Genomic DNA, 18,559 nt, shown 5'->3' with positions numbered 1-18,559 from the left:
GGGTGGGGTTTTTTTGGGGGGGAGGGAGGAAAAATGGGGAGGGGGAATAAGGATGATATGTTTCTGGATAATATGTTTTGTTTTAATTTTGAATAAAAAAAATTAAAAAATAAAAATAAAATGATCATCATCATCATTATCATCATCAAAGTAATTATGGAAGAGACCCCGAGGGACATCTAGTCCAACCCGCTGCAATGCAGGAATCTCAGCTCAAGCATCCATGACAGATGGACACCCAACCTCTGCTTAGAAACCTCCAAGGAAGGAGAGTCCACCACTGTTCTATTCAGAGAGAGAACCATCCTTTGAAAAGTAGGACACCTGTGACCAGCCTAGACCCTTCTTCTCCCCCCCCACCCTTCTCTCTCTCTTTCCCTCCCTCCCTCCTGCCATGTCTGGTTGAACAAAGCTGTTGCTACCATAAACAGCTGCTTTCTGGACGCAGCCAAATCTCTCACCTGGAAGAGCTTCTGGTATTCTGGGACCTTGTTCTTCAATGTCCGAGGGGCGGAGGTGGAGATGAACCGGAGAGAACTGATACGGGAAGCCTAGCGAAGAGAGGAAACGAGGAACAAAAAAAGCAGAATCGCATTAGGAAGTCCCAAGGAGCCATGGATAACCCTTTCCTTCACAAATTTGTCACCTCCAGGCTTGACTACTGTAATTTGCTCTACGTGGGGCTGCCCTTGAAGCTGGCCCAGAAACTCCAGCAGGTGCAGAATGCTGCAGCGAGGCTCCTCATGGGGTCCCTGCCATGGGAGCATATTCACCCAGTGCTTTTCAAGCTGCACTGGCTCCCGGTGGAGTACAGGGTCAGGTTCAAGGTGCTGCTTTTGACCTTTAAAGCCCTTCACGGCCTAGGACCCTCGTACCTATGGGACCGCCTCTCCCGGTATGCCTCACGGAGAGCCTCAAGGTCCATAAATAGCAACACCCTCGAGGTCCCGGGCCCTAAGGAAGTCAGATTAGCCTCAACCAGAGCCAGGGCCTTTTCAGTGATGGCACCAGCTTGGTAGAACGCTCTGTCTCGTGAGACCAGGGTCCTGCAGGATCTGATTTCTTTCTGCAGGGCCTGTAAGACAGAGTTGTTCCGCCTGGCCTTTGGCTTGGAGCCAATCTGATCCCCTCCCCCTCTTTCCTTTTTCCTTTCTCCTTCTGTGATGGAACTCCTATTTGGGGACTTCCCTGGTTTTTTCTACCAGTCTGGATAGTTAGCGTTGGTGAAGATTTGACGTTTTCATCCCCAAAAAGTTTTTGATTTGAGTTTCTACAGAAATGAGGCTGCATCTTAATGTTGCATTTTAATCTTGTTTTTAAGTTGTATTTTAATCAATTGTATTGCTATCTGGTGTTAGCCACCCTGAGCCCGGTCTTGGCTGGGGAGGGTGGGGTATTATTTATTTATTTATTTATTTATTTGGCACAGGGGATGGATGGATAATTGCAGCCCACCTCATAGGGTTGTTGTGAAAGCGAACCGGCTTAATGTTTGCAAAGGTTTGCCATTAAATCTCTTAAGTTCGCTGCAGGTAAATTCTAGTTCACTGTTAACTCAGGTACACAGATTGTATTTAGCCAGATGCGGTTACAGCCGTCGTTGGAACTTCTGCTTTCTCCGGAAGCTGAGATGTAAAAGCACTCGGGGTTTCTCCCTGGGGGCTCTAAAAGCACAAGTGAAACCTGGGTCCAGTGACATGCAGAACGGTCGCCACCTGTCCCCCCCTTCCCCACCCCACTCCAGACCAGTTGGGTGCCCTCCAGATGTTTTCGACTACAAAACCCACCAGCCATAGAATCATAGAATCCTAGAATCCTAGAGTTGGAAGAGACCACAAGGGCCATCGAGTCCAACCCCCTGCCAAGCAGGAAACACCATCAGAGCACTCCTGACATATGGTTGTCAAGCCTCTGCTTAAAGACCTCCAAAGAAGGAGACTCCACCACACTCCTTGGCAGCAAATTCCACTGTCAAACAGCTCTTACTGTCAGGAAGTTCTTCCTAATGTTTAGGTGGAATCTTCTTTCTTGTAGTTTGGATCCATTGCTCCGTGTCCGCTTCTCTGGAGCAGCAGAAAACAACCTTTCTCCCTCCTCTATGTGACATCCTTTTATATATTTGAACATGGCTATCATATCACCCCTTAACCTCCTCTTCTCCAGGCTAAACATGCCCAGCTCCCTTAGCCGTTCCTCATAAGGCATCGTTTCCAGCCCTTTGACCATTTTAGTTGCCCTCCTCTGGACCCGTTCCAGTTTGTCAGTGTCCTTCTTGAACTGGGGTGCCCAGAACTGGACACAGTACTCCAGGTGAGGTCTGACCAGAGCAGAATATAAGCCGTGAACATAAGAGAATAAAGAGAGCCTGCTGGATCCGGCCAGTGGCTCATCTAGCCCAGCATCTTCCCACAGATGTCTGTGGGGAACCAGGAAGCAGGATCCAAGCACAAGAGCTGTCGGATGTGAAACACAAGAGCAATCAAGTACAACATTCCCAGAGGGAACATGTTTACACATGGGGAGGAATGTTTGTCCAGCCAGCAGGTAAACTTCCTGTTTCCTTCTGGGCTGGGACAGACTTCCTCTGCATGGGACTAGAGGTGGGCGTGGCCTCACCTGTGCAGGTAACGACAAAAGCACAGGCAGGGCAGCCATCTCTCTCTCTTTGACTACATGCGTCGAAGAAGCAACATCTGCTTAGCCAAAGATGCTCTCTTCCAGCCCAGAGAGGACAAAGGAACTGTCTCCTTATGAGATAGTTTCCAGGTGTATGTTACTTTTCTAAGCTAAGTCTGCCTTCTGGGATCTGATTGTGAACAGAATGTGAGTGAGTAAACTCTTTTTATACTTTTATAGAAGACTGTGTCGTGTCTTATCTTTTATGAGGGAATAAGGGGAAAATACCAGAACGGTTATTATAGAGGCTTTAGCGAGCCTGAGCTAACGCATCCGCTGCGAGTTTAAAAAGGGGAATGTTACTCTGCTAAATTGTGAACTTGTTAACACAAGTTGGAAAAGGATATAATCAAACAATCTATCCTCCCCTGCATCCCTGAACATTCCCACAAGAGCGACTCTCCCTTCCAGTGGTTTCCAACAACTCTCTTCCTCCATGAATTTGTCCCATCCTCTTTTAAAGCCATCCAAGTTGGTTTGCATCGTTGCGGCCCTGTAGCAGGGAGTTCCACAGTTTAACCATGCGCTGTGTGAAGAAGGACTTGTGATGGCCTGGGACTTGGGCTCGGACTCAGAACCAGAGGGGACTCAGTTTGCACCGGATCCTTAGCCTCAGGCATCATCTGAACCAAGTCTGGGACCTGATCCTGAAGAGCCCCAATCTGCACAGGTTCCCCTGCAACAAGCACCAGCTGGGCCGAGTCAGGGGCCTGAGCCTGCCCTGGCTCCAGATGCAGGGATTCCCTCATTGCCTCCAGCTGGGCTATCACTTACAGCTGCTCCACTACCAGTTGGGTCAGGGGAGGCTGAGGCGGCCTCTGGACGCAGGATGAGACCCTCCCTGCCCGCAGACTGTCTGGCTAGAGTGGTGCATGCTCTAGTTATCTCCCGCTTGGACTACTGCAATGCGCTCTACGTGGGGCTTCCTTTGAAGGTGACCCGGAAACTACCAACTAATCCAGAATGCGGCAGCTGGACTGGTGACTGGGAGCGGCTGCCAAGACCACATAACACCAGTCTTGAAAGATCTACATTGGCTCCCAGTACATTTCTGAGCACAGTTCAAGGTTTTGGTCTGACCTTGAAAGCCCTAAACAGCCTCGGCCCAGTAGACCTGAAGGAGCGTCTCCACCCCCATCATTCTGCCCGGACACTGAGGTTCAGCTCCGAGGGCCTTCTTGCGGTTCCCTCCATGCGAGAAGCCAAGTTACAGGGAACCAGGCAGAGTGCCTTCTTGGTGGTGGCGCCCACCCTGTGGAATGCCCTCCTACGAGATGTCAAAGAGAAGAACAACTACCAAACTTTTAGAAGACATCTGAAGGCAGCCCTGTTTAGGGAAGCTTTTAATGTTTGATGCATTATAGTATTTTAATATTCTGTTGAAAGCCGCCCAGCCAGATGGGTGGGGTATAAATAAATAATAATAAATATCAACAACAACAACAACATTTTGGGCATGCTTCTCCCCTCTTTCCCCAAAACAAGGCAGTGTGGGGCCTGCGGGCTCTTGCAGTCCACTTGGTAGGAAAAGTTGGACCGCCCTAATTTAGAGGGTTTGTATAGTTCAAGCCATGGTTTTCTCAGTAGTGGTGTATGGAAGTGAGAGCTGGACCATCAAGAAGGCTGATCGCCAAAGAATGGATGCTTTTGAATTCTGGTGCTGGAGGAGACTCTTGAGAGTCCCATGGACTGCAAGAAGATCCAACCTCTCCATTCTGAAGGAAATCAGCCCTGAGTGCTCACTGGAAGGACAGATCCTGAAGCTGAGGCTCCAAGACTTTGGCCACCTCATGAGAAGAGAAGACTCCCTGGAAAAGACCCTGATGTTGGGAAAGATGGAGGGCACAAGGAGAAGGGGACGACAGAGGACGAGATGGTGGGACTGTGTTCTCGAAGCTCCCAGCATGAGTTTGACCAAACTGCAGGAGGCAGTGGAAGACAGGAGTGCCTGGCGTGCTGTGGTCCAGGGGGTCACGAAGAGGCGGACACCACTAAACGACTAAGCAACAACAATTTAGACAGTACCCGGTTGGCAAAGGCGGGCCTAGGCTTAAATCTAGGTTTACTCCAGCTCCTCCCAAAACATCAATTTTTCAAAAGGTAAAGTATTTCTCCCATGGAAGCTGCAGGTTGGGGGGGGGGTGGCAGATGGAATAAGTAGCTAAGGCTGATCTCTGTTCTGTGTCTGTTTCACAGGCAAAGAGAAATCTTATGAAATAAATGAAATGAATAGCCCTGTGAGGAAGGAATAGGAAGGACTGGAAATAACCCCCTCGGCTGTGAAGTTCAACTGGGTGACCTTGAGCCAGAAACTGCCTCTCAGAAACTGCTGTGACGGGGTGAGCTCCCGTTGCTCGGTCCCTGCTCCTGCCAACCTAGCAGTTCAAAAGCACGTCAAAGTGCAAGTAGATAAATAGGTACCGCTCCGGTGGGAAGGTAAACGGCGTTTCCGTGCGCTGCTCTGGTTCGCCAGAAGCGGCTTAGTCCTACTGGCCACATGACCCGGAAGCTGTACGCCGGCTCCCTTGGCCAGTAAAGCGAGATGAGCACCGCAACCCCAGAGTCGGCCACGACAGGACCTAATGGTCAGGGGTCCCTTTACCTTTAGACAGGGGTTCCACTAGTTTAACCTTGGCAAACATGTCCAGACAAGTCCTTGGTACAAGATTAGCATAAGCAGACATGGTGGGGCAAGACTCAGGTATAAGATAAGCATAGACAAATATGTCTTAAGAACCCACCACCCAAAAGTACAACAGAACTTCTTTGCAGGTCTGGAGCCTGAGGCGAGTCAGGTGATGAGATTTGGCTTCCCTTGGCTAACAATGAGCCCAGCAATTGTCACCTCTGGGAACTTCCAGGAGTCCTTTTTCAAGGGGAAAATAGCTTTGGAATGGAGGAAACTGGCAAAGGAGTTGATTTTATATTACAGTGGTACCTCGGGTTACATACGCTTGAGGTTACATACGCTTCAGGTTACAGACTCCGCTAACCCAGACTCCGCTAACCTTGGGTTAAGAACTTTGCTTCAGGATGAGAACAGAAATCGCGCTGCGGTGGCAGCAGGAGGCCCCATTAGCTAAAGTGGTGCTTCAGGTTAAGAACAGTTTCAGGTTAAGTACAGACCTCCGGAATGAATTAAGTTCTTAACCCGAAGTACCGCTGTATTTTTTAAAGCTAGGTAACTTCCCTGACCTGTCAAGTCGAAAGGATACATTCAGGCATAATATTTGTAACATTTAACAACTTTAAAGATGTGCCCCCTGCCCATAATTTCTGTAACACCCAGAAACTGTGTTTCGCCTGTTTGGGCCTTGCCAGCGTTTTTCAACACCAGCAAAACTCCAGTAGCTTATCCGTTAGGAGCAAGGAAGCAATAGGGCGCACAAACACCCCAGAGTTAGTGACCTTCTTTTAGCAAGCAGCCCTGCAGAGACAGAGGGAGGGGTCTTTACCAGAAGGGATTTCATGCTCTTGACGGTGGTCCTTGCTGCCTCCTTCCTGATCTCTCTCCTTCCCTTGCTTCTCTCTGCCTGCGTCTCTGCTGACCTCCAGCTGGGCCTTACAAGGACATTGCCTCCCTGCCAGGGCGGAGGGGAGGGGGGGCCCTCTGTTGTTTTCCTTGACCGCCTGCCAGAAGTAAGGGCAGCTGGCGAGTTCAAACTTCGGACTGGAATGCGGAGGCTGGAGGGACATTTCAGAGGGCCTGCGGTGGAGAAGGGGCAGCAGCTGCCTTTAAATGAGACCGTATTCTGGGGTCAGGTTATGATGCACGGCATTGCACGGAGAAAGCAGATAGGAAAAAGTTTCCCTCCTTCTCTCGTACCCCTGGAGCTGTACGTTGTGAGTTTTGGGACCAGTGTCAGATTTACGTACAGTATAAGCTAAACAAGTTCTAGCTTAGGCCCTCACTCTCTTGGTAATGGGACCCCTGAGCATTAGGTCCAGTCGTGGCCGACTCTGGGGTTGCGGCGCTCATCTCGCTTTACTGGCCAAGGGAGCCGGCGTACAGCTTCCAGGTCATGTGGCCAGCATGACTGAGCCGCTTCTGGCGAACCAGAGCAGCGCACGGAAACGCTGTTTACCTTCCCTCCAGAGCGGTACCTATTTATCTACTTGCACTTGATGTGCTTTCAAACTGCTAGGTTGGCAGAAGCAGGGATCGAGCAACGGGAGCTCACCCTGTCACGGGGATTCGAACCGCCGACCTTCTGATTGGCAAGTCCTAGGCTCTGTGGTTTAACCCACAGCACCACCCGCGTCCCACACTCTCTTGGAGGTCCCCCCAAAAAATAAAGGGGGGGACGTGGATGCACAGTGGTACCTTGGGTTACAGACGCTTCAGGTTACAGACTCCACTAACCCAGAAATAGTACCTTGGGTTAAGAACTTTGCTTCAGGATGAGAACAGCAGCAGGAGGCCCCATTAGTTAACGTGGTGCTTCAGGTTAAGAACAGTTTCAGGTTAAGAACAGACCTCCAGAACGAATTAAGTTCTTAACCCGAGGTACCACTGTACATTTCCAAAATATAAGATAAAAAAGAAATAAAATAAAACCTACCTACAGCAACCGTGTTTGGTGTTGTGTAGGCTCCTATGATGTAAGTCATGGGCCCCGCCTGCTCCCTCAAATATCCCTGGTTTGCTCCTTCCTATATATAGGGTGCCTAGTTTGCATGGACTGGTTGCACGGCAACATGTGCAAATGGATTGAGATACCCATGAGGTCCATCAATTACCATCTAGCCAGATAGGACAGCTGGACGTATAAAGGGCCCCATTACCTTCAGTAGTTTGGGGCCTCATCAGACCTAAATCTGGCCCTGAATGGGTCCGTATTCTGGGATCAGGTTTTGCACAGCGTAGCACAATAAAAGCAGAGAGAGAAGTTTCCCTCCCTCTCTCATAGCCCTTGGAATTTTTGGGCATCCAACGAAGATGAACATTGGGAGGTTCAGGACAGCTAAAAGAAAGCCCTTCTTCACCCACAGCTTAGTTAAACTGTGGAACTCACCCCCACAGGAGTGAGACCCCCCCTTTCTAGATTTTTGCATAGCCTCACACTAAATGGTGATCCATAGGGTTTAGATTAATTGCCTTTGATGCCTGGTGGCTACTAGGCCTGGTGCTCTTCTAACACCAACATACCCATTGTCTTTTGAAATTAGCTTTTATGCAAAAAGTAAAGGCACAAGGGCAACCCCACTGTTATGTACTGAGTTGAATAGGATCCAAAGGGCAGCAGTCTGATTGGTCCTATAACAATAGGATCCAAAAGGCAGCAGTCTGATTGGCCCTAGAACAATAGGATCCAAAATGCAGCAGTCTGATTGGTCCTAGAACAAGAGGATTCAGAATGCAACAGTCTGATTGGTCCTAGAACAATAGGACCCAGAATGCAGCAGTCTGATTGGTCCACAGGAGCCACCCAATCCAGCTACAGGTGGAAGTGAATCCGCAACCTGATTGGCCTATGGGAGAATCCCAGAATTAGCCCATCATGTGCGGCCCATTGTGTAAATAATGTATATAAAGCAGATATTTTGGGGGAACATTCATTCCTCACTACTATGAGCTGAATAAAGAGCATGAAATCCACTCTCAATTCCGGGTATATTTCACTGGCGACAAGGATGGGATCCCGCTGAGCCGACCACCACCTTCACCCACCCACCCCACTTAGAACCTAGAAAACTGCCTTATACCAAGTCAGACCATTTGCCCATGTCTTCTTCTCCTTCTTCGGCTATCCCTCATAGCTGAGTTAGATTGTCTTCCATGAACACGGTTTTAACAGTGAGTCTGTAAGTGACTGTGGAGGCCAATTCTGGATCCACACGTCCTTCCACAGTGGGGACATTGGTTCCTGCGTGGGAGTTGATCTCGGTGTGGATTTGCCAAGTGTGCCTTCCTCTTAGCATGTTTCTCCCTTGCGTCCTGAGTTCGAGTGTCTTCCAAGCCCAGGACACCTTTGATAAAGGCTGTTCTCCAACTGGAGCGCTCGCAGGCCAGGGTTTCCCAGTTGTCGGTGTTTATACTACATTTTTAAAGATTTGCCTTGAGAGAGTCTTTGAACCTCTTTTGTTGACCACCAGAGTTACGCTTTCCATTCTTAAGTTCGGGATAGAGTAGTTGCTTTGGAAGACGATCATCAGGCATTCAGGTTTTTTAAACCCCTCCTTCAACCAAAAGGCTTCTCAGAGCAGCTTGTACAGAGTCAGGCAAAGCAACAGAATCTCTCCCTGCAGGATTACTATATAACAGACATGGCACAAAAGAAAATGAGGATGGGGAGGGTAGAGGAAATTTGGGCACAAAATGTTAAATAGTAGCTCTTATTCAAATTGGAATGGAAACAGTTAAGGCACAGGAGTTGGGAACAGAATCAGATTCAGGTTACAAAATAGGACTTAGGTTGGCTGGGTGTGTTACAACGGTAAAAAAAACCATGTAATTCTCCCCCCTTAACAAAAGAAAAGAAAGATCTGCTCTTAATTCTCTTCTTTGAGGTTCTTAGCACTAAGAAAATGTGACAAGGTGCTACCTGAAACGTGTTTTATGCGTAACAAAACTTGCGACCGACGTAACACCGCAATGTGCATCTTGCGCAGCAGAAGCTGCTTGTGTGTGTTTGTGTGTTTTTTTAAAAATATTTTTACTAGGTATTTCAAGAAAACATTTTATTGAAAAACATATCATCCTTAATTTCCCCTATTTCCCCCCCTCCCCTTGACCACCAGCATTACGTTTTCCATTTTTAAGTTTGCAATAGAGTAGTTGCTTTGGAAGACGATCATCAGGCATCCGCACAACACGACCAGTCCAACAAAGTTAGTGTTGAAGAATCACCGCTTCAACACCAGTGATCTCCTTGATAAAGAGTTCTGTGAAACCCTAAAGTCTGCATTTGCCTACAGTGGCCCAAGTTGGTCTGTTCAAAGCAATCGTTCTGCAATCTGCGACTCCAGGAGGAGCTGAGCCTTTGCTTCTTCGTTGTTGCACAGGGAAGCGAAACCAGCCTCGTCTTTCTCCTTTTAAACACCAGATTGGTGTCTGGCTCCCGTACTGAAAGGACGACATCGTATCAGGGCATGTACATTGCTACTGTGCAACCCCAGGCTGGGACAGCTTAGGTACTGGTTTATACAAAATCAGGTCGTTGATGCAACTGAGCTCAGGCAGAGGCCCTGCTGGGTTTTCCTAGCCTAATTTTGGGATCCTGGAACTGAGGCTTGCGCTCTGTGGCTGAGCTATGACTCCCTGATGACTGAGAACAATCTAGCCAATGTTTTTGTCATCAGAAATTGGGATTACTGAACCCTACTTGAGGGTTTCTATACCCGGGGTTGCATGTTGACAGAGAGACTGGGTTCCTCTCCTTGCTGTTTCCCCCTCCTTTCTTCATCAGCTCTGCTTTGCTTGCAGGTATGATGGCAGCCAATTTCGTCACTCTGGGTTTCTTCTGCATGAGTTTTTCCTGGTTGCTGGTTTGTCCTGAGGATCTCTGGAGGCAGCAGCAGGCCAAGGTGGAGAACTCTAGGTAGGTAGAACCTCATGCAAAGGTGAGAGAGGATGGGCAGAAAGTGGGACATGATGAATTTGTGAACTCTCAGCCTCTGCATGTTGTCTTTGCCCATGGAGTTTTCTTGGCAGGGATAACGGAGTGGCTTGCTGGCTCCTGCTCCAATTAAAATACGCCTGCTTCTTGGGAGAAAAGCCATGACAAACCTAGACAGCATCTTAAAGAAGAGATATCACCTTGCCAACAAAGGTCTGTATAGTTAAAGCTATGGTTTTCCCAGTAGTGATGTATGGAAGTGAGAGCTGGACCATCAAGAAGGCTAATTGCCGAAGAATGGATGCTTTTGAATTCTGGTGCTGGAGGAGACTCTTGAGAGTCCCATGGACTGCAAGAAGATCCAACCTCTCCATTCTGAAGGAAATCAGCCCTGAGTGCTCACTGGAAGGACAGATCCTGAAGCTGAGGCTCCAAGACTTTGGCCACCTCATGAGAAGACTCCCTGGAAAAGACCCTGATGTTGGGAAAGATGGAGGGCACAAGGAGAAGGGGATGACAGAGGACGAGATGGTGGGACAGTGTTCTCGAAGGGAACAGCATGAGTTTGACCAAACTGCGGGAGGCAGTGGAAGACAGGAGTGCCTGGCGTGCTCTGGTCCAGGGGGTCACAAAGAGTCGGACACAACTAAACAACAACAGTCTCTGCATTACAGGTGGGGATGGACGGAGAATTTCAGTTTGTGTTTTAATGAAAAACCTGATTCACGCTTCCCTGAACAACATGCAAACTGGAACACAGCTGTCATGAGAATTTTGTGCATCTCTGAATTTTGCAATACAGTTCTCCAAGCAAAACTGTGTATCAAAGCGCACATAAAACTGTACTCTTTTCAGCACCTGCTAAAAGCATTTTTGTTTAGACAAGCCTAGGCAGAGATGTAGAATGATGACATGTGTTTTCATCTGTTTTTAGTTGATTGTTGGTTTCATTTTATTTTTTTGGATGTTTTAAATAGTGGTTTTTATTTTACTGATAGTTTTACTGTTTCGCTCTTTTTGTAAACCGCTTTGAGGTTTTCTTTTGTTTTCTACACAATCAAGTACTATATACCGTATTTTTCCATATATAAGACTACTTTTTTTTTTTTTTTTTTACAAAAAATTATGTTAAAAAGGGGAAGTAGTCTCTTATACACAGGGGGCAATCTCTCCCCCCCCCATTTTCTAATTTTGAGTCCCCCAAAATAGGGGGTGTCATACACGGGGGCATGTTATACACGGAAAAATACAGTAAATGTTAGGAAATAAAAATAAGGTAGATGAATATGTTAGGTGAAATGGCTTGCAAAAATGTGTAATTAATGAGAAATTGACCTTAAAAATTTTCATGAGGACTTTTACACACACACACACACACACACACACACAGTGAAAGGAAAGGTTGGTTGGAAGTCACCCTGGGCAAGATAGAGACTAAAAAATTCAATAAATAAATAAAACCGCAAACTGGTACAGAAATGTTGGGAGCTGATCTTGTTTAAAAAATATATATTTCATTGAAAAAATTCAACGGACAAATGAAGTGAAAGAAAGGTGCTTGAAACTGCAATACGATATGCAGGTGCACAAGTAAGGTGATTATTCCAACGAGTATACAATTATTAACAAGTCGTAATATTTTTTAATAAATGCATTCTAAGTATTATTGCATTTATCCATACACAATCTGCGTCTAAAAGCAACCTGTTCATTTTCTATCCCTTGATCAAAGGGGAGGGGGGGTTTCATAGTATTATCTTTCCAGTGAATCGGTATCAGTCTTTTGGTGGAAGTGAGGGGGCGAAGAATGAACTGATCTGAAGACTTTTGAAAGGAGGAGAAACTGGGAGACTTCTCTTTCTCCGACTGCAGGTCCTGTCCTTGGCGATGCATGAGCTTTGTCCAGATGTGGCCTGGAACCTTCTGCATAGTGAGTAAGAGTTTCTAATTCGGGGAGACTCCCTTTCTGAACAGTTAACACCTCTGCGTATTACCTGGCTAAATAAGACAGCTGCAGAGCAGTTGCAACAGGTAAAGGTAAAGGACCCCTGGACGGTTAAGTCTAGTCCAGGAGTCGGCAACCAAAGGCCCATGGGTCACAAGCGGCCCTTGGGGTTGTTTAACTGGCCCACGAGCTGCCCAAGAACCGAGACGCCGGCTCAGTGAGTCCCTGCGCACTGCGCTAAACCGGCGCAGCGCGGCACAGGGACTCGCTTTCGCGGCACCGGAAATCGCATCTCTGCATGTGCAAATGCCGGAAATCGCATCTGCGCTCACACAGGCACCGGAAATCATGTCTGTGCAGACACAAACACTGGAAATTGCAGGTGCGCGTGCACATGCGTGATCCAGCCCATGGAAGGAGCTCTGCTGGAATGAACCAGCCCAGGCAAGGTAAACCTTGCTGACCCCTGGTCTAGTCAAAGGCGACTCTGGTGTTGCGGTGCTCATCTCGCTTTCAGGCCGAGGGAGCCGGTGTTTGTCCACAGACAGCTTTCTGGGGTATGTGGCCAGCAGGTATGTGGCCAGTGGCGAGTGCCAGAGTGCACGGAAACGCTGTATACCTTCCCGCCGGAGTGGTACCTATTTATCTACTTGCACTTTGACTTGCTTTCGAACTGCTAGGTTGGCAGGAGCAGGGACAGAGCAACAGGAGCTCACTCCGGCGCAGGGATTCAAACCGCCGACCTTCCGATCAGCAAGTCCTAGGCTCTGTGGTTTAACCCACAGCGCCATCCGTGAGAAGGGGTTAAAAGAAGCAGCCGTGGGGGACTCCAGCTCCCATCAGCCCCAGGCAACATGCCCAGTGGCAAGGGATGATGGGAGTTGTAGTTCAATGGAGTTTGGACTTGGTCCAATAGCAGAAGGAGAAATATGAGTTGAAGAGAACAGAAATGAAATCAAACCTCTGCTTAATTGTTAAGCTGTATTAATAAATAGAGGATAGCTCAGCCAGCAGAGGATGAGACTCTTAATCTCAAGGTCGTGGGTTCAAGCCCCATGTTGGGTGAAAGATTCCTGGGTTGGACTGGATGACCCCTGGAGCCCATTTGAACTCTACAATTCTACGATTCTACGAATCACACACACACAAACACAAAAAGGGGGAAATGAGGTTTGTGGCTATGCTGTACCTTTGGGAATCTAACCCATCTTCTGCTCTCTGTCATGTGTTTGTAGGCTCTGGGAAGGAGGTTTGAGTGCGTTCTGCCGAAAGACGCAAACAACTGGACCATTCATGGATTATGGTGAGTCGATCTCATTTGGGCTACTATGGGAGGCATGTATTTATTGCTTGGACTTAAGTGAAGTATTTATGTTCTTACTTAAATATATATATTAAGCAGTGCCGGATTTACGTATAAACTGAACAAGCTCTAGCTTAGGGCCCCCAAGAGAGTGGGGCCCCCAGAAAATTTAAAGGGAAAAAAAAGTGGATGTACATTTCCAAAATATAAGATAAAAATCAAATCAAATAAAACCTACCTACAGCAACCATGTTTGTGTTGTGTAGGCTCCTATAATGTAAGTCCTGGGCCCTGCCTGCTCCCTGACATATCCCTGGTTTGCTCCTTTCTATATATAGGGTGCCCACATTCTGCATGGACTGGTTGCAGGGCAACATGGGCAAATGGCTTGAGATACCTATTAGGTCCATCAGTTACCATCTAGCATATATTCAACACACACACACACACAAAACAGCGACAATTTGTTGTTGACAAAGGACAGCTGGACATATAAAGGGCCCCATTATCTTCAGTAGCTTAGGGCCTCATCATACCTAAATCTGGCCCTGATATTAAGAGTGTGTGTGTGTGTGTACATGCGTGCACACACACACACACACACACACACACACACAACACACGCACACATGCTACTTAAAAATATCAGAGCTGCTTACAACAATTATACTTAAAACCATACAATTAAAACCATAGATCAAAGTTAAATTAAGACAATATGATGCATTCTTAATTGCCTGCTGGAATAGAAAAGGTTCCAGCCTCCTTCACCTCCTCTCCTTGCCCTTTAAATCCACAGGCCCAGCAACATCATGGGCTGCTGCCCATATAGATACCTCTTCCCCTCCGACCTGGTGGTGAGTAGAACCTTTTTGCTGCAAAGTTCGGCTTCGGTGGCCCTGCTTCCAACGACCTGGGACAGCTCAGCGGGTAGAGCGCAAGACATTTAATTTTAGATTTCTGGGTTCGAATCCCACGCTAGGTGAAAGATTTCTGCATTGCACGACAAGGCGACCCTTGTGGTTTGTTGGTTTGATTTATATACCGCCCTATACCCAGAGGTCTCAGGGTGGTTCACAGAAAAGATCACAATATATAAAATCAAAATAAGAACAATAACCGCCGTCCCGTCCTAAAAGGCTTCCTCTGCCGCTGCTGGTGTTCCCTCCCTAAAAAGAATTGTCGGTAACTCTGGGAAATGGGGAGGGGGGAATGGGACGGGACGCCAAAGGTATTTTTGCACCACGGCGCCGGATATGCTTAAAAGGGCCCTGATCTGCCCCTTGAGCTGACTTGCCTAATGGTAGGGCCAGCCCCAGACGTAGTCCTCAGGATGATACGATTGTCTCAAGTAGCCTGCTCCCTGTCAGGAGTTCAGCCTACACTCGAGTAGGACCCTGGCAGAGACACATGCCCGACTGGCATGTTCTCTTCCTCCTGGTTGATTGTTCGGGAGTTTCAAAAGTTTTCTTCATCCCGAACATCACGGCGACCGATGCCAACAGACACCGGCACACTTAGGGATCTACAGAGTTTGTGCAACTCAGCATTTTGGCTAATCTACTTCATTTACATATAAACACACACGGAGCACTGCAACACGGCTCCCTCTCTCTCTAGCATCAGACAGCAAAGAGAAAAAGAACAAAGGACAATAGTCCCACTTGACGGAACACAGGAACACAAACATCCTGTCTCCGTCACTTCCCACTCGGTGGAGTCAAAACATATAATGTCATGTGAAAGACATCAATCCCATGACTGAAATCATGGAGCAGGAATACTAACACTCCCCACCACCTTCCTTTCCTGCAGGACCTGACGTCTGAACTGAACGAGCATTGGCCATCCTTCATCAACCTGAGCAACTTCCAGTTCTGGTAACCAAGGCAGGGGGCTTAACAGAGAAGGGGGCTGGGGTTGGAGAAGGGACATGCGCTAGCTGGGGCTGATGGAAGTCGTAGTCCCAAACATCTGGAGGGGGCAAAGGCTCAGGTGGAGAGATGCCAACGGCTGTTTCCTCCCGCACAGGGACAAAGAGTGGCAGAAACACGGGAGCTGCGCCGGCTGCGTGGAAGCGCTGAGCTCTCCCGACAAATACTTCCGAGCCGCCCTCTTCCTGCGCACAAAATATAACATCGACAGGTGAGCTGATACGGCCGTGCGGTGTATCACAATTTGGATTTGGTGGGAAAGATGTACATAAAACACAACTAAAACCCAAATGGCATCTAGTACAGTGCGCCTTACAAGTGCCGCACCAAAATCACCATCATTTTTCAAGTGGTCTCTAGGGCAGAAAGAAGTCGCTGCTGTAGCTAAATGACCCTGTTTTACATTCTCTTTCTGAACACAGCGCCTTTCAAAGAGCTGCCATCATCCCATCTTGTACCCAGAGCTACCAGGTACCTATTCCGTCCTATTTTTTGTTTCCGTGGAGATCTGAGAAATTGGGGAGGAGAGGGAAGTGGGTTACGGAAGGCCGCCATAAAATAGCTGGGTCCTCATTACACTTTTAATTCATCTCCTCATCCGCCTGGCCTGCAATAAGTCTATTAAGGTGGTGGTTGTTGTTGTTGTTGTTGTTGTTATTATTATTATTATTATTATTATTATTATTAATTGAATTTCTACACCACCCTATACCAGGAGGTCTCAGGGCAGTTCACAGAAAAGATTCACAGAAAAGGTTGTGTGCGCACTATCTCTTCAAAGGACAATCTTCCCCTCAAAGAATTCTGGGCACTGTAGTTTAATAAGGGTTCCTTTGAATGGTAATTCAGGGAGGGTTAAACCACAGTGCCCAGAATTCTTTGAGGGAAACAATTATCATATTTTTTGCTCTATAGGACGCACCAGACCACAAGACGCACCTAGTTTTTAGAGGGGGAAATCAAGAAAAAAATATTAACCCCCTCCCCCAGCCCCAAAGAGCAGCGGACAGCATATGATTCTAGGCCTGGGAGAGACTTAGCTTGAAAACCCCAGAGAGCTGCTGCTGGCAGCCTGTGTAGACAACACTGATGTAGGTGGACCAATGGCTTAGCAGCTTCCTGTATATGTCCTAACCGTAGTTCTCTGCCCCATCCTGCCTGCAATTCTCATTCTCAGCTCAGCACCTTCATGACTGCGTTGCGGCCCGTCCTGGGAGACCAATATGAACTCCAGTGTGTGACCGACTTCCGGGTGCGTTACCTTTTCTTTAGCTATGAAGTGTTCAAGGGTTAATTTGTTTAATCGTATTTTGATACAAACATCAACCGCAAAAGACACATACAAGAAAAACAATAACAACACAATTTGACAATTCAGATTTGAATACACGGATATACCTATGACTACACCTTTTTAAACAATATTTTCCGATCGCTCTCCTCTCCCCCTACTTCCCTCCACTATCCGCCTTATCGCTTAAACATTCCTTCCAGATTTCTTCATATTTATCCGTCCTTATTTTTCATCGACATGCAATTCGTTCGTATGCAGCTAATCTGTACATATTATCAATCCATGTGCTCAGTGGAATCTTTTTGCGGCTCTTCCAATTCATCAAAAGTTTTTTTTGCTTCTAATATAGCACGGTACCCCTCCTCTTCTCAAATCTTTTATCCCCCTCTTTGCAGGGGCGTCAAATATTGGTGCAAATAAAGGTTTCGCTCCACAGCAATTTCTCCTCCAGCTGCATCGAAGACTCCGACTACAACATCTCCCCTTATAAGCCCTGCAGGAGTGAGAGGATGGTTTTCTATTTTCCCACCAGCCAGAAGTTCCCACGCAACCCCTGCCCCTGACTCCAGGCAGGCGGAGATGGGAATTCTGCAAGGCGGACAAAAAGGATAGAAACAGCTAAAATCAAAATAAAAACTTTAGGAATGGATACTTGCTCTGGTGTGTGTTCTTTTAATAGAATTCCCTGGGCTCTACTACAGTGGTCCCTTGGTTCTCAAACTTAATCCAGAAGTCCGTTCCAAAACCAAAGCGTTCCAAAACCAAGGTGCGCTTTCCCATAGGAAGTAATGCAAAACGGCTTAATCTGTTCCAGACTTTTAAAAGCAACCCCTAAAACAGCAACTGAACATGAATTTTACTATCTAACAAGACCATGGCTCCATAAAATGAAAGCAATAATCAATGTACTGTACTATAAAATAAATAAGATAGTTTTGTAGATGATAAAAATTAAGATTTTTTTTTCCTTACCTGCACGGATGATAGTCATTGTTTTGATGGGGGGCTTTTATCCATTTCTGCAGTCACACAATCAGTCAATCAATCAGTAGCTGAACTGGGTTCCACACTGTCACAAAAACAAATTAAACTAAAAACAAAAACGCAAAATAAAGAGCAAAACTAAAAGTGCCAAACTTAATCCGTTCTGGAAGTCCGTTTGACTTCTGAAATGTTCGGAAACCAAGGCGTGGCTTCTGATTGGTGCAGATGCCCCGGAAATAATAGCCAGCAGCCGCATCGGACGTTCAGCTTCCGAAAAACGTTTGAAAACTGGAACACCTACGTCTGGGTTTTTGGTGTTTGGGAACCAAAGTGTTTGAGAACCAAGGTAAGGTAAAGGTAGAGGGACCCCTGACCATTAGGTCGTCGCGGATGACTGGGGTTGTGGTGCTCATCTCGCTTTATTGGCTGAGGGAGCCGGCGTACAGCTTCTGGGTTATGTAGCCAGAGCAGCACATGGAAACACCATTTACCTTCCCGCCGGAGTGGTACCTATTTATCTACTTTGTGCTTTCGAACTGCTAGGTTGGCAGGGGCAGGGACGGAGCAATGGGAGCTCCCCCCGTTGCGGGGATTCGAACCGCCGACCCTCTGATCGGCAAGCCCTAGGCTTTGTGGTTTAACCCACAGCGCCACCCACATCCCTGCGGAGAACTCAAGGTACTAGACAAGGCGATCTTTCCACCTCAAGCAATGGAACCATTTGGAGGAACCATTGCAGGCCACCATGTTATCAGTTGTTTTCATTAATTTTATTTTTATGAAAGCTTCAGCAGTTGCTCCCGCAAGAGCCTGCGGTGGACACCAACCTAGATGGCTTTAAGAGAAAATTAGGCAAATTCATGG

General features: G+C 47.3%; 1 protein-coding gene across 1 annotated transcript in view; it reads left to right on the top strand.

Moving 5' to 3' along the window:
- Positions 1 to 9,726: 9,726 nt before the first annotated feature.
- ADAD2 (adenosine deaminase domain containing 2) overlaps positions 9,727 to 18,559 on the top strand; it is a 29,199-nt gene continuing 20,366 nt past the window's right edge. Inside the window, exons 1-10 of the mRNA XM_081872520.1 lie at positions 9,727 to 9,810; positions 10,103 to 10,217; positions 12,108 to 12,165; positions 13,416 to 13,483; positions 14,283 to 14,340; positions 15,299 to 15,363; positions 15,515 to 15,628; positions 15,840 to 15,888; positions 16,595 to 16,669; positions 17,107 to 17,266. Of these exons, the coding sequence (XP_081728646.1) occupies positions 10,105 to 10,217; positions 12,108 to 12,165; positions 13,416 to 13,483; positions 14,283 to 14,340; positions 15,299 to 15,363; positions 15,515 to 15,628; positions 15,840 to 15,888; positions 16,595 to 16,669; positions 17,107 to 17,266 (760 nt within the window). The 5' untranslated portion in view covers positions 9,727 to 9,810; positions 10,103 to 10,104. The remainder of the gene's footprint in view (positions 9,811 to 10,102; positions 10,218 to 12,107; positions 12,166 to 13,415; positions 13,484 to 14,282; positions 14,341 to 15,298; positions 15,364 to 15,514; positions 15,629 to 15,839; positions 15,889 to 16,594; positions 16,670 to 17,106; positions 17,267 to 18,559) is intronic.

Source organism: Podarcis erhardii (assembly GCF_964252035.2).
Source record: "Podarcis erhardii genome assembly, chromosome: 7".
In the NCBI taxonomy this organism is placed as follows: domain Eukaryota; kingdom Metazoa; phylum Chordata; class Lepidosauria; order Squamata; family Lacertidae; genus Podarcis; species Podarcis erhardii.
This window is presented reverse-complemented; position numbering and strand designations above follow the sequence as displayed.